The sequence below is a fragment of the Melanotaenia boesemani genome, chromosome 16, assembly GCF_017639745.1.
Source record: "Melanotaenia boesemani isolate fMelBoe1 chromosome 16, fMelBoe1.pri, whole genome shotgun sequence".
Classification (NCBI taxonomy): Eukaryota; Metazoa; Chordata; class Actinopteri; order Atheriniformes; family Melanotaeniidae; genus Melanotaenia; species Melanotaenia boesemani.
Window position 1 is genome coordinate 31,507,052 of NC_055697.1, and position 16,028 is coordinate 31,523,079.

The window sequence follows — 16,028 nt, forward strand, 5'->3', positions numbered from 1 at the left end:
CTGACAGTAATCGTACTGATTAAAGCCGAATCGTGACATCATGACAGTTCTGATCTTCTCTGATCTACAAATATCAAGACTCAACTCTGCCTCCATCATCTGGAGCGATTCGAGGCTGAAGATCAAGGCGTGACGAAGCCAACAGAACCACATCATCCGCAAAGAGCAGAGACCCAATCCTGAGGCCACCAAACCAGATCCCCTCAACACCTCGGCTGCACCTAGAAATTCTGTCCATAAAAGTTATGAACAGAATCAGTGACAAAGGGCAGCCTTGGCGGAGTCCAACCCGCACTGGAAACGATTCTGATTTACTGCCAGCAATGCGGACCAAGCTCTGACACCGGTCGTACAGGGACCGGACAGCTCGTACAAGCGGGTCCGGTACTCCATACTCCCGGAGTACCCCCACAAGAGTCCCCGGGGAACATGGCCGAATGCCTTCCCCAAGTCCACAAAGCACATGTTGACTGGTTGGGCAAACTTCCATGCCACCTCAAAGACCCTGAAGAGGGTGTAGAGCTGGTCCACTGTTCCACGACCGGGACGGGTTACCGCCACAACAGGCACCGACGACCTTACGGCCACAGCTGCGGCTGGCCGCCTCGCCAACAGAGGCACGGAACACAGCCTATTCGGACTCAATGGTCCTCGCCTCACCCGGGACATGGTTGAAGCTCTGCCGGAGATGGGAGTTGAAACTCTTTCTGACAGGGGACTCTGCCAGACGTTCCTTGCAGACCCTCACAACACGCTTGAGTCTGCGAGGCCTGACCAGCATCCTCCCCCACCATCCGAGCCAACTCACCAGTTGACAGCTGACAGCTCCGCCCCTCTCTTCACCCGAGTGTCCAAGACATGCGGCTGCAAGTCCGACGATATGACTACAAAGTCCATCATCGAATTGCAGCCTAGAGTGTCCTGGTGCCAAGTGCAAGGGAGTCCCCGGAAGGAGTGCTCTCCAACACCCCCTCCAAGGACTCCAAAAAGGACTCCTTAAGAATATATCAAGGGTAAAAGATCTGATGTCTCAGCAGGACCTGGAAAAACTAGTCCAGCTTCCATCTTTAGTCGGTTTGATTATTGTAACAGTGTTTTTACAGGTTCTACCTAAAACATCAGTCAGACACCTGCAGCTGATCCAGAACTCTGCTGCTCCAGTCCTCACTAAAACCAAGAGAGTGGACCACATCAGTCCAGCTCTGAGGTCTTTACACTGGCTGCCTGTTCGTCAGGGAATAGACTTTAAAGTTCTGCTGCTGGTCTAGAAAGCTCTGAATGGTTTAGGACCAACATACATCAGAGACCTCTTGACCCAGTATGAACCTACCAGAACCCTCAGGTCATCTGGATCCAGTTTCTTATCAGTTCCAGAGTCAGAACCAGACATGGAGAAGCTGCATTCAGCTTCTATGCTCCACATGTCTGGAACAAACTCCCAGAAAGCCTCAAATCAGCTGAAACACTCAGTTTATTTAGATCCAGGTTAAAGACCCACCTGTTCTCTGCTGCATGGACTAGTTTTTATTTAGAAATCAAAATCTACATCTGGTTGTTTTAAGCTGGAATCATGTTTTAATATTGTCTTTAACTTTATTTCTTGCATTTTATCTATTTTATTTTAGCATCTTCGTTCTGCTTTTATTTCATTAATTGTATTTCTTTTAATGTTTTTTTTAATGCTTGTATTACTTTCTGCACCCTGCTGTGGTCTTTTATGTAAAGCACTTTGAACTGTCTTGTACATGAAATGTGCTATACAAATAAATTTGCCTTGCCTACATTAACACACACACATTAACACACACGCACATTAACACATACACATTAACACACACACACAAATTAACACTCATTACCCGGCACTGCAGCTCGTACTCTTTGATGAATTCGGAGAATCGCTCCTCATGACTCAGACCGGCACCAGCTGCGTCCAAACTGCCCAACTATCAAAGAAAGAAACACGTTAGTGATTCTTTTAATCCATCGGTGAGCCGATTGATCGATTGATCGATCCGCTGCAGCAGGTTGAAGAGAAAAGCTCAGAGACGGCAGCCGCAACAGAAAGAACGAAACAAGTTACAGGAAACTTCATCAATCATTCATCAGATACAAGGAGACGCGTCACCCAACACCACCCAACACGCTCACAGCTCCGCCTCACACTCTTCATCAGTGCTGTCAGGCTGACAACATCTTCATCACTCTTCATCCTCCACCGTCTCCATCAGCTGGAAGTTCTGCACCTCTCTGGGTACTCCAGCTTCCTCCCAGCGTCCAAACACATGTATGCTAGGTTAACTGCTCACACTAAATTCTCCCTAGGAGTGAGTGTGAGTGTTTGTTTGTCTCTCTGTGTTGCCCTGCGATGGACTGGTTACCTGTCCAGGTGTACCTGCCTCTTAAATGCCGGGTTAGGCTCCAGCTTCCCCGCGACCCTTAATGGACGAAGCGGTACAGAGAATAAATTGATGTAAAAATATGCTGATGTTCATGTTGTCCCTATGTTATTATATGCTGTCCATGTACGATTTGTATTTTACTGTTTTTAGGTCCATCAACCTGCCATTGGCTATGATAAAATGTACATAATGTGCCTGGTCCCATTCTTAAATAAATACAGAAATAACTGTTGCGTGTCACCTTGTCGTGCAGCAGCTGGTTCAGATCTCCCTGCAGTCTGGACACCGAACTCTCTGCTTCAGTCAGCTTCAGCTTCACGGCACTCAGCTCCTCCATCAGACGTCGGTTCTCCTGGGAACACAGAACATCAGGTGTTGACTCGTGTCTGAACGACCTTCCTGCTGCTGTTTAAGAAGTCTGAGCTGCAGCTTCTTCTCTCTGATTCAGGATCAGTGTTTTCAGCTGCTCTTTTTATCACAAACAAACTCAACCAGAGAAACATGGATGAGTTTCAGCCTTGAGGTGAAACAAAAACCTCAGTTTTTGGCTCAAGAGTTAACCCTTAAAACTCTGATAGATATCCAGCGTCTGCGAGGTCCATCTCTTCTATCATCATCATCATCATCATCTCCTGTGTCTCAGGAATGCTAGTGTGTAGCTCTGTGGGTTAAATTGTGATGGATAGTTTATCCCTTAGGTCAGGGGTGGCCAACGTCAGTCCTCGAGAGCCACAATCCTGCAGGTTTTCCAGATTTCCCTCCTCCAGCATGAGGAAATGAGGAAAAAGTGGAAACATGGAAATAGTTTCTGTTGTGTGTTTGTTTCAATAACAATATTTTTTCTCCTGAAAGACTTGAGAGAACGATGAGATGAGAAAAGGTTTGGTCACTGTTGATCTGTGTGTTATTTCTACAAAGTTCTGTTAGTAATAAATTCTGCTTTCTTCTTCTGGTCGACCTTTATGCTGCTATATCTATTCATACATTCATTTTACATCATTTTACCTCCCAGTCTGACAGCTGCTACACACTGGTTTATACTGGGATTAAAAGCTGTTACACACTGGTTTATACTGGGATTAAAAGCTGCTACACACTGGTTTATACTGGGATTATAAGCTGCTACACACTGGTTTATACTGGGATTAAAAGCTGCTACACACTGGTTTATACTGGGATTATAAGCTGCTACACACTGGTTTATACTGGGATTAAAAGCTGCTACACACTGGTTTATACTGGGATTAAAAGCTGTTACATACTGGTTTATACTGGGATTAAAAGCTGCTACACACTGGTTTATACTGGGATTAAAAGCTGCTACACACTGGTTTATACTGGGATTAAAAGCTGCTACAGACTGGTTTATACTGGGATTAAAAGCTGCTACACACTGGTTTATACTGGGATTAAAAGCTGCTACAGACTGGTTTATACTGGGATTAAAAGCTGCCACAGACTGGTTTATAGTGGGATTAAAAGCTGCTACACACTGGTTTATACTGGGATTAAAAGCTGCTACAGACTGGTTTATACTGGGATTAAAAGCTGCTACAGACTGGTTTATACTGGGATTAAAAGCTGCTACAGACTGGTTTATACTGGGATTAAAAGCTGCTACAGACTGGTTTATACTGGGATTAAAAGCTGCTACATACTGGTTTATACTGGGATTAAAAGATGCTACAGACTGGTTTATACTGGGATTAAACGATGCTACAGACTGGTTTATACTGGGATTAAAAGCTGCTACACACTGGTTTATACTGGGATTAAAAGATGCTACAGACTGGTTTATACTGGGATTAAAAGCTGCTACAGACTGGTTTATACTGGGATTAAAAGCTGCTACAGACTGGTTTATACTGGGATTAAAAGCTGCTACACACTGGTTTATACTGGGATTAAAAGCTGCTACAGACTGGTTTATACTGGGATTAAAAGCTGCTACAGACTGGTTTATACTGGGATTAAAAGCTGCTACAGACTGGTTTATACTGGGATTAAAAGATGCTACAGACTGGTTTATACTGGGATTAAAAGATGCTACACACTGGTTTATACTGGGATTAAAAGCTGCTACAGACTGGTTTATACTGGGATTAAAAGATGCTACAGACTGGTTTATACTGGGATTAAAAGCTGCTACAGACTGGTTTATACTGGGATTAAAAGCTGCTACAGACTGGTTTATACTGGGATTAAAAGCTGCTACAGACTGGTTTATACTGGGATTAAAAGATGCTACACACTGGCTTATACTGGGATTAAAAGCTGCTACAGACTGGTTTATACTGGGATTAAAAGTTGCTACATACTGGTTTATACTGGGATTAAAAGATGCTACAGACTGGTTTATACTGGGATTAAAAGATGCTACACACTGGTTTATACTGGGCTTAAAAGATGCTACAGACTGGTTTATACTGGGATTAAAAGCTGCTACACACTGGTTTATACTGGGATTAAAAGCTGCTACAGACTGGTTTATACTGGGATTAAAAGCTGCTACAGGCTGGTTTATACTGGGATTAAAAGCTACTACAGACTGGTTTATACTGGGATTAAAAGCTGCTACACACTGGTTTATACTGGGATTAAAAGCTGCTACAGACTGGTTTATACTGGGATTAAAAGCTGCTACAGACTGGTTTATACTGGGATTAAAAGCTGCTACACACTGGTTTATACTGGGATTAAAAGCTGCTACAGACTGGTTTATACTGGGATTAAAAGCTACTACAGACTGGTTTATACTGGGATTAAAAGCTGCTACACACTGGTTTATACTGGGATGAAAAGCTGCTACACACTGGTTTATACTGGGATTAAAAGATGCTACAGACTGGTTTATACTGGGATTAAAAGCTGCTACACACTGGTTTATACTGGATTAAAAGCTACTACAGACTGGTTTATACTGGGATTAAAAGCTACTACAGACTGGTTTATGCTGGGATTAAAAGCTGCTACACACTGGTTTATACTGGGATTAAAAGATGCTACAGACTGGTTTATACTGGGATTAAAAGCTGCTACAGACTGGTTTATACTGGGATTAAAAGATGCTACAGACTGGTTTATACTGGGATTAAAAGATGCTACATACTGGTTTATACTGGGATTAAAAGATGCTACATACTGGTTTATACTGGGATTAAAAGATGCTACACACTGGTTTATACTGGGATTAAAAGCTACTACAGACTGGTTTATACTGGGATTAAAAGCTGCTACAGACTGGTTTATACTGGGATTAAAAGCTGCTACAGACTGGTTTATACTGGGATTAAAAGATGCTACAGACTGGTTTATACTGGGATTAAAAGATGCTACATACTGGTTTATACTGGGATTAAAAGATGCTACACACTGGTTTATACTGGGATTAAAAGCTACTACAGACTGGTTTATACTGGGTTAAAAGCTACTACAGACTGTTTTATATTGGGATTAAAAGCTGCTACACACTGGTTTATACTGGGATTAAAAGCTGCTACAGACTGTTTTATACTGGGATTAAAAGCTACTACAGACTGTTTTATAGTGGGATTAAAAGCTGCTACACACTGGTTTATACTGGGATTAAAAGCTGCTACAGACTGTTTTATACTGGGATTAAAAGCTGCTACAGACTGTTTTATACTGGGATTAAAAGCTACTACAGACTGTTTTATAGTGGGATTAAAAGCTGCTACACACTGGTTTATACTGGGATTAAAAGCTGCTACAGACTGGTTTATACAGGGATTAAAAGCTAAAATAGTAATGGTGTGGAGTTTTCAGGGTTAAAGATAAAACACAATTGGATCAGAACCACAGCACCACCTGTGTCGGGCTCACCTGCGCCATGCTGCAGAGCTCCTCCTGAAGCTCCACCTCCTGCACTCTGAGCAGCTGTAGCTCGTCCTGCAGCGTCTGGTGTTCCCGCTCCACCTGCTGCAGCAACACCTCGCTCTCCTGCTCCGATTGACAGCGCAGGGTCATCAGCCGGTCCCGGAAGTCCTGCTCCAGGTCCCTGCCGATAACAGAGCAGCTCGTCAGCACTGCAGCCCGACCGGTTTGATCAGGACACAACTGGACCTCGAGCAGCCAGATCTCCCAGAATGCTTTGCACGTTTTAGAGCTTCCAGCTCTGAAGGAAAAGGAGGAAACTCGACACCAGAACTCTGCGGACATCTCATCATCTGGACTGAAATGCATTCTGGGACATTTGGCTCCTCAGACTGTCCTGATGGACCTGGAGCAGCAGAACACGGACCTGATCCTGCTCTCGTTCAGTGTTTCCATGCTGGCATGGCGGTCATCCACCTCTCGGACCAGCTGCAGGTTCCTTTGATCCGCCACGTCCAGGTCCGCCTTCAACTTGTCGCGCTCCCTGCAGGCCTGCTCCGCCACCTCCCTGAAACATGACGACAGGTCAGACAGGAAGTGGCTGCAGGCTCGGATCTGTCAGAACCACATGAGGCCCCTCCTCAGCAGGAGGTTCTGGAGTCTGGTTCTACCGGGCCTGCTGCAGAGCATCAGGACTGTGTGACATCCCTTTTCCCTGTTCCGTTCATCTCAGAACAGGAGGAGCAGAGCTTTCTCTCAGTCCATTTACCAGTTCTCTCCTGCTGGTAACACTTTGCAACATTGCTTAGAAAGCGGCATGTAAATAAAGATTTGTCATTATTTTTCATTTTGTTGCTAGTACTGTCCCAATTTCCACAAACACATGTTCTCTATTTCCTTCTAGCCTTAAAAACAAATTAGACATTTTTGGTATATTTTCTCTTTTGTAAATAAAGTTTTATGTTCACTGAGTTTAAACAAACATGAGGAAAGTGTTCAGTTTTAATTTGACTCCAACCTGAAATAAGAAGTTGGAACAGAATAAAAATTTCAAACTAAATGGATGAAAATAGTAAAATTCCTCCAGATTCCCTAAACGGTGTGAAGAAATTCTGAGAAATCTGTAAATTCTTTCCAATCTTCCTTAGAGGAACTTTTGTTTTGAAGCTGTTCAGTGATTTTCTGACATTTGGTGACAAGCTGGAGACCTTCTCAACATCTTTTTATCCTAAAAGTCCTTCAGAGACGCTGCCGCTGGACCAGTCGCCTGTTTGAAATATCAGTGACACTAAATTTCCCATTCTGACTTTTTCTGAAATGAAAAGATTCATTAATATTTACAAATGAAATTAACTGATGAGACAGAACACGAAACCTGTCGGCTTCATTCTTTCTACAGCGAGGTTTAAGCCTAAATGTTTATCTTTCAGCCTAACGTTTCCTGATCTGCAGCTCGGAGATCATGATGAACTTTGTTCCAGAAGAATCTGGGTGGAGATATGTGGATGTGGTGGTGCAGCAGACAGGTCTGGATTTCATCATCAAACCTGGGAGGTATTCCAGAAAGGAGGTTTAACAAATCCTGTGATAAAGCTGTGTTGGAGTTTGCTAAATCCTCTGACATCTTAACCTATGTTAAGAAGAAGCTATGACAACCTGAGTTGGTTAAAACAGTGTGCACGTCCACAGCAAACCAATGGAAGGCATCACCCACTGAGCCCCGAAATCACAATGAAAATAACAAAAAAGGAAAAACAGCTGCATCCTCCAGCGCCTGCTGTGATGCTTGGAGGAGGAATTCCAGCAATGTCATCGCTTAAATGGATCTTAAATGCAGGTAGTCTACAGCTGGCATGTTATCTAATTACTAAACTTAATAAGCTTATTATATTATATTATATTATATTATATTATATTATATTATATTATATTATATTATATTATATTATATTATATTATATTATATTATAAGCAGATGGAACCCATCGTCCTCCAGCGTATCTGGGTCCAAGTGCAACTACTGGTCCCCATTGCAACGAAGCATGTGGTGGGGAAGTTACCAGACAGAAGTTTAAATTAAAAAAAATATTAAAAACAAAGTTGTGTGTTCATTTCTTTAAATCAAAGTAGTTGACAGATTGATCAGGCATATAGACACCTTCCCTCTAATCATTATGTTGGAGATATGTTGGACACAGCCTGAACAGAACCTGCTTCCTACCAGGCTGCTCACAGCACGTTTCCGTATTAACCTACCTAACCTTGCGAGGTTACAGATTTATTCTGGTCAGAAACATGAGAACTGCTGTGGGGTGAAACCTACTGCAGGTGCTGGATCTCGTTCTTGTAGGAGATGAGCGCCGCCTGGTGGATCCCGTTCCCGCTGACCAGCAGCTCGTTGTCCAGAGCCAGAGTGAGATCGGCCAGACTGAGACGCTCCTCCAGGGGGAAGTCCAGAGTCTGCACACAGAACCCCTGGGTTAGATGATGCAGCCTTATAGCCAGCGTTTAATACCTCCGCTCTTCTTCTCCACCAGTGAACTGAACCTCAGCTTCATTTGAACGTAAAATGTCCACATGAAGCAAAGATGGGGTGTGATGATAATGGGACATCTGGATCGTTGCTTCATGGTGAAGATGTCCAGGTTGTCCTATAAAAATCTATTATAAACATCCATTTAAAGAGGAAGCTGGACACCTCTAAAGTCTTTTTTTTTGTCCATCTATTGAAAGTCTAACTTCTTCCTTCACTCAGGGAGTCAAACCCCGTCATCAAGCGCTTCTTTCAGTAAAATAATAGTTTCTACAAGTCTTCTGCCATCAGGGGGCTGAATTCAGACCATTTTTATTAACTAATACTTTAACCTGAACTTTGATCTTTTTCTTTGTTTTTATTATTTTACTGATGTTGTTTTACAAATGTTTGTTAAGACTGCAGAAAGAGAGAAAAAAGAGAGAGAAAGGAGAAAAGAAAGAAATTAAAACAAAAGAAGGGTAAATGAAGATGAAAACGAAACAAGAAGAAGAAAAGAAAAAAGGATAGAGGACAAAAAAAGTAAAAACAAAGGATCAAAACAAAAAAAGAAAAAGAAAAACAAAGAAAGAAAAAAGAATGAAGGAAGAAAGAGAAATTTTTATTGTAATGTGGTCTTTTATTCCAATATTTCCACTCTCATCTATTTAAAACCACTTCAAATTAATCAGAAATTGAGAACCATAGATAGACAGACAGATGGATTCAGGCGGACAGGCAGACAGACAGGCAGACAGACAGACAGGCAGACAGACAGGCAGACAGACAGACACAGGCAGACAGACAGGCAGACAGACAGACAGGCAGGCAGACAGACAGACAGGCAGACAGACAGACACAGGCAGACAGACAGGCAGACAGACAGACAGACAGACAGACTGACAGACAGACTGACTGACTGATGGATTCAGGCGGACAGGCAGACAGACAGGCAGACAGACAGGCAGACAGACAGACAGACAGACAGACAAACAGACAGGCAGACAGACAGACAAACAGACAGACAGGCAGGCAGACAGACAGACAGACAAACAGACAGACAGACAGACAGATGGATTGAGGCGGACAGCAGGGGGCGCTGCTGCCCACAGAGCCAACGCCGTGTTTCAGACGGATTCCTCAGCAGCGACTATAACAATTAGTCAGGAATGATTTAAATGTGGGTCTCGGTTCTGGTGTCATTATGCTGAAGGTCTCAGTACTGAACAGAACCAGCGACACGCCCGCCCCCTCCGGACCACAGATAAGTAGGAAGAGGTCCGGATCGGATCTTTGGGAGGAATGTGACAGAAAGATGAGATCTGAGGTTCTGCTCGGGTTTGGAACCGGTCTGGACCTCCCAGCTGAAACCTCGGCGCTGATGAGGCGGTTTGGCTGAAACTCAGTGGAGGAAGAGTTGGACACAGAAGCTGAGGAAGACGAGCTGTCAGAGTTCTGCTGAGGTAACTAAATGTTCTGAACAGAACTTTTACCTCGACAAACAAAAGCCCAGTGAGCTTCCTCTGTAGCTGACCCATCATCAGAAGCTCCAAACACCTCACCTTCTCTCTGCTCCAGCTGGTCCTGGTTCTGGTCCGTACTGACCTGCAGGATGTCCCGGCTGTTCCGGATGCCCTCCTCGGTCCACAGTGCTGCGACACGCTCTGGGCTGGTGCATCCTGATCCGTCATCCAGCCAGCTGAGGACTCTCTGACCTACGGTGGCCGTCAGCAGGGAGGGCGAGGCGGACCGGGCCGAGAGCTCCTCTAAGACAGCCTGGGACTGCATGGAGAACCAGAAACCAGAATCAGAGCCAGCTCAGGGAAGCTCGGGTTTGAAACCGACAGACTTCAGAGAACAGAGACGCCTTTTGTTGGAGGGTAATGCTGTAAGAGTTAATCTGGATTAGCCCACATTCACAACTGCCGGCACCAGGGTCCGGCTTTAAACCTGCAGGACACGTTTCACACGCGAGACGGGTTCATCTCAAAGTACAAAGTCAGAAATGAAGTTCAGCTATGAAAAAACACTGGAACGTGATGTTCAGCCTCTGATTCATTTTTGTCTTGAATGATTAAAACCTGAGCAGAAACAACATGGGTCAACCTGATTTCTCTGTTTTCAGATTAAGTTATTGATCGTTGTGCCATCAGTAGAAACTGAAAACATCATAACATCCTATCGAGCTCATGCAGGAGGTGGGAGCTCACAGAGTTCTCACCTGAGTGTGGCAGTAAGCGGCATTGATCTGGTCGTTCCTGACCCACGTTAGCAAACCGCAGTCAGACATCGGACCTGACATGCAGTACATGATGACCTCCACCTGTGTGTCTGAGCAGCTACCTGTTCACCTGCAGCACCTGCTCATCCTGAATGGACTGATGATGTCAGCCGCAGCTGCAGCTCCTGACTGGTGGAAGGCTAGTGCTGCATTCAGGAGCTCCTGGGAAACTGTGCTTTTACGTCTGACTGATTGATTTGATTAGATTAATATAACCTGACATCTTTGTTTTTCTCTTTTGAGACACACACGTCTGAGGAGGAGAAATGTTTCCTATTTAATGACTGAATATTGAATGTTGAGTCCCAGGCATCCACGGTCTGACCTGCACTATGAAGCTGAATGACCATTTCACAGAAACGCGTCAAATGAAAACATATTTACATGCTTCATCCTCTCCTGCTCTGAAAATGTAATCAGTAAATAAAACTTTAACAGCTGCACAGACGTTATGGATCAGAACAAGTTTCTGGTTCTCAGCAGGTCCTGAACACACATTCAAAGAGAAAACGTTCAACACGAACAAATGAAATAATAAACACATCTGAAAGATCTGAGCTCAGCAAAGTCTGGTTCTACTGGTTCTGGTTCTCCTAGCCAATCAGAAACCACCGTCAGAACATCTGAGAAGGACATCAGCTGCAGCAGCAGCAGACCTCATGAAACATGATCTAAACTTGGCATCCTCTTCATCAGGACCGCCTTCTAGTACCGGGTCGTCCTCTTCATCAGGACCGCCTTCTAGTACCGGGTCGTCCTCTTCATCAGGACCGCCTTCTAGTACCGGGTCGGACCTTTTTAATCCTGGTGTGATAGATGGAAGCAGGAGGTGGAAACCTTCCTCAGAGGTTTTCTCCATATTAACATGACAGCATCACACAGTTGCTGCAGGTTTGTCGGCTGCATCCATGATGAGAATCTCCCGTTCCACCACATCCCAAAGCTGTTCTACTGGACTGAGATCTGGTGGCTGTGGAGGCCGTTGGAGTCCAGTGAACTCATCGTCATGTTCTAGAAAGCAGGTGGAGATGATCTGAGCTTTGTGACATGGTGCATTATCCTGCTGGAAGTAGCATCAGAAGATGCTCCACTGTGGTCATAAAGGGATGGACATGGTCAGCAACAATACTCAGGTAGACTGTGCTGGTTAAACCAGGACACGTTGGTACTAAGGGGCCCAAAGTGGACCAAGAAAATCTCCCCCCACCATTACACCAGCAGCAGCCTGAAGCATTGATCCAAGGCAGGATGGATCCATGTTTTCATGATGTTTTCAGCAGATTCTGAGCCGAGCATCTGAATGTGGAGCTGAAATGGAGACTCATCAGACCAGCAACGTTTCTCCATCTTCTATTGTCCAGTGTTGGTGAGTGTGTGTGAATTGTAGCCTCAGTTTCCTGTTCTTAGCTGGCAGGAGGAACCCGGTGTGTCTTCTGCTGCTGTAGAACATCTGCTTCCAGGTTGGACGTGTTGTGTGTTCAGAGATGCTGTTCTGCAGAACTTGGTTGGAACCAGTGCTGACTGGACTTCCTGTTGTCTTTCTATCATCTCCAACCCGTCTGCCCATTCTCCTCTGACCTCTGACATCAACCAGACATTCTGGTCCAGACAACTGCTGCTCGCTGGATATTTTCTCTTCTTCAGACCGTTCTCTGGAAACCCTGGAGATGGTTGTGGGTGAAAATTCCAGTAAATACTCAGACCAACAACCATGCCACGTTCAGTCACTGAAATCCCTTTTCTTCCTCATTCTGATGCTCAGTTTGAACTTCAGCAAGTCGTCTTCACCACGTCTCCATGACTAAATGCTGCCATGTGATTGGCTGATTATATATTTGTGTTAACAGGAAGTTGAGCAGGTGGACCTGATCAGGAGGATGGTGACTGGATGTTTACACACTTAGTGCTTCTTGTTTAAAGTCAGTTCACAGAAATAACACATTTTGCATCTACTGAACCAGGTAAACTGATTCTGACCCTGTATGGTGCCCTCTGGATGTCAGTTGATCGTGTAGGGGTGGAGCTTGAAAAGGGGGTGGAGCTACACAGAACCTTCTTGAACTCTCTGATGCTGACTCTGCCGTCCAGGTCGGCATCCAACCTCCTGAGGAGCACGTCCATGTCCTGGAAGTGAGACAGACAGACAGCATCACACGGCATCACTGCAGGATGTTTTACCTGAAACTAAAATCTGCAGATCATTTCACCAGCTTTACCTGTGTGTGGAGGTGCTGCAGACCCAGGTGATCACACACTGCTGTCATGACGTGATGGCTTCCTCCCACTTCCAGCTCCTCCTCCTGCTGCTCACCTGAACATCACACATCTTTTAGAAAATCTGACTGTTTTTGGGAGTGTGCTTGAAGATGCAGATGGAAGCGTACCTTTATTCTGAAAGAGCGGCTGGACATTCTTCTGACTTCCTGTCTCCTCATCAGACTTCAGGCTCTGCATTGAAAAGATGGAGGTCAGCGACAGTCTACAACACAGACTGTGTGTTAACATGCCTGAACTAACAGCAGAGTTATGAAAGAGTGTGTGTGAAGGAATTCCTGAGCCGGAATTACTTCTGCTAGAACAAACATATTGTATGTGTGTGTTCATGTATAGACTCAACTGTCATGCTCAAGAGCTTAGCATGTAACACCACGCACACACACACGCACACACACACCAGATCAGGTCAGCTGTGAGACACTGAACCTGTCACATGAGAACTGATGTTGATCAGAGAATTGTTTGATTTTGTTTTTGATGTTTGAAAACAACAAACTGTGAACATTGTGTGTGTGTGTGTGTGTGTGTGGGTGTGTGTGTGTGTGTGTGTGTGTGTGTAAAAACTCAATTAATGAACAGTGGAGTTAAAAATTCAACAGTGTTGTGTAACAGTCCTTGCTGAGTGTGGATCACTGAGCTCTAATAAACCAAACCGACACCCAGAACCGGGAACCGGCTGAATCTACTCGCTTCACCAGGAAAAAAAAACACATGAACCACAGAAACGCGACTTCCACCTGCCAGTCTCGGTGATGGAACTGAATCATGTGAGACATGTTAAGTTAGGCGTTAGCTTCCCGTCGCCACAGCCTCCTAAACTTATTCGCTTCTCTGAACAGCCAATCAGAGACAGATGGTCACCAGCCCTCCAGTGAGTGTTAGCTTGTTGCATAAGAGCTGTTCAGCGTCGTCTTCTCCAGGGCTGGATGTTCCCGGGTCAGATCCAAGACTGGATGGGACCAGCATGGTTTTGAATCTGTGTGTAAAACAGTAGAACAGAGCCAGTATTCACCAGGTTTACATAAACAAAGCCAAGCTCCATCAGATGTGTGCAGGTCCAGGTCTGATCTCAGTTTACACAGACAGGAGGAGAATCTGGTTCCTGGCTACAGTCTGTCTGAAACCATGTCACTGTCCACTGTGTGAGAAAATGGTGACGATGTTCTGCTGCTTCTAACATCCTCTTTGGGAGAATGTGGTCTATGCAAGTCCAGCTGAATTCTGTGCAGACGTTACCTGAACGGGATTTAACAGTCTGGAAACGATATTTTCTTCTTGTAGCTGCCATGGTCAGAGCTTCTGAGCTTCCAGACCAACTTCTATTAGCTGCTGACAGGACTTCTTGGTATCATCCACAGCCAGCTTCCTCTTCTCCCTTGTTGGGTTTCAGCTGTCTGAGGTTTTCACTCAGTTCTTCATCCTGATGTACTCATGGATCTTTATTGTTTCTTAATGTTTCCTTCTTTCTTTTAACTGGTCTTATCCACCATCATAGCAAAAACAGTGGCGGTTTAGTGATATTACTGCCTCTCGGTGACAGAGGACCAGGGGTACTGCGGAAGTTTTCTCTGCATCTTCCTTTACGGGTCAGTGGAGACCTAACATGTTATCCCTCTGAAGGCAGCATACCACCCATTACTGGGTCTGCCTGGACTCTTCATTGCTGAATGTGATGGGTGAAGAAGAAAAGGAGGTTAAAGCTGCACTGAAATATTCAGCAGCCTCAGATGAATTATTAACCCGACAGTGTTGGAGAGTTTGGCAGCATCCAGCTTAGTTAACCTACATGCGTCGCACCGTGTTCACCAGATGACGGTAGAGCGATGAAATGATGAAGAAACAAGCAGAAGCTCTTACATAGAGCTTTTTGATTATTTATTTCAACTTTAGTTTCTATGTCCTCTGTCTTTGCCTTCCGTTACCCTTTAAAACTCCACTACATCACTGGCACCTCGACCACCATCACTTCCACCCTCACCAGTGTCTCAGCAGCGGTGGTGTGTAGCTCTGTGGGGTAAATGTGATGGATATTTTAACCTTTAGCTGATCTATGGAGGTTTTCCAGACATTTCTATCCTGTCCAGGAGGTTTACAATCCAGCCACTAAATGTAGTTTTATTCAGAGACTCTATCTGGTAAATCCACAATGATCCATGATAACAGCATTATTTATCACATTTCATCATAAAAACATCACCATCACTACTATGCTGCTAAGAGACCTCTATTTAGACCTGGACATGATGATGAAGCCAATTCCTGTCTGACTTTCCACCAATCAGAGAGCTTAGATTGACGGTAACGTCCAATCAGGAGCAGCCAAAGATCAACCAGTGAGCAGAAAGTTCTATGTGTGTGTGAAAAGAAGAAAAATAATGCTCCTCTATGGCTGGAATAAAGCCAAGAAGACGTTTCTGATGCACGGTGGCGCCACAAAGCAGCTGAGCTGGACGTGATTTAGTAATAAATTCTGCTTTCTTCTTCTGGTCGGCATTCATGCTGCTATATCTGTTGATACATTCATTTTACATCATTTTAGCCTCACAATCTGACAGCTGAGGCTGCCCTAAAAAACAATGTCTACATATTGACTGCAGCCCCAGAGCCATTTTCAGGCAAGTTTTATAACAACCTCCTTGATCCAAATCCGCCTGGCTGCAGCTGTGACGGCTCTCTTGTCTGAGACAGAGGGCCTAAAGGCATCCAGAGATGCAGCTCGGTC

The 16,028-nt window shown here is 44.6% G+C and overlaps 1 protein-coding gene across 4 annotated transcripts in view; it reads right to left on the reverse strand.

The window, feature by feature from the left end:
• The window catches only part of ninl (ninein-like), a 48,943-nt gene that overhangs the window by 16,408 nt on the left and 16,507 nt on the right, over positions 1-16,028 (reverse strand). For all 4 annotated transcript variants that reach the window (XM_042010869.1, XM_042010867.1, XM_042010871.1 and 1 more), the window contains exons 5-13: positions 13,414-13,477; positions 13,246-13,340; positions 13,007-13,153; positions 10,354-10,530; positions 8,560-8,696; positions 6,664-6,804; positions 6,246-6,420; positions 2,644-2,754; positions 1,860-1,946 (exon numbers count right to left, since the gene is read on the reverse strand). In XM_042010869.1, coding sequence (XP_041866803.1) covers positions 1,860-1,946; positions 2,644-2,754; positions 6,246-6,420; positions 6,664-6,804; positions 8,560-8,696; positions 10,354-10,530; positions 13,007-13,153; positions 13,246-13,340; positions 13,414-13,477 — 1,134 coding nt within the window. The remainder of the gene's footprint in view (positions 1-1,859; positions 1,947-2,643; positions 2,755-6,245; positions 6,421-6,663; positions 6,805-8,559; positions 8,697-10,353; positions 10,531-13,006; positions 13,154-13,245; positions 13,341-13,413; positions 13,478-16,028) is intronic.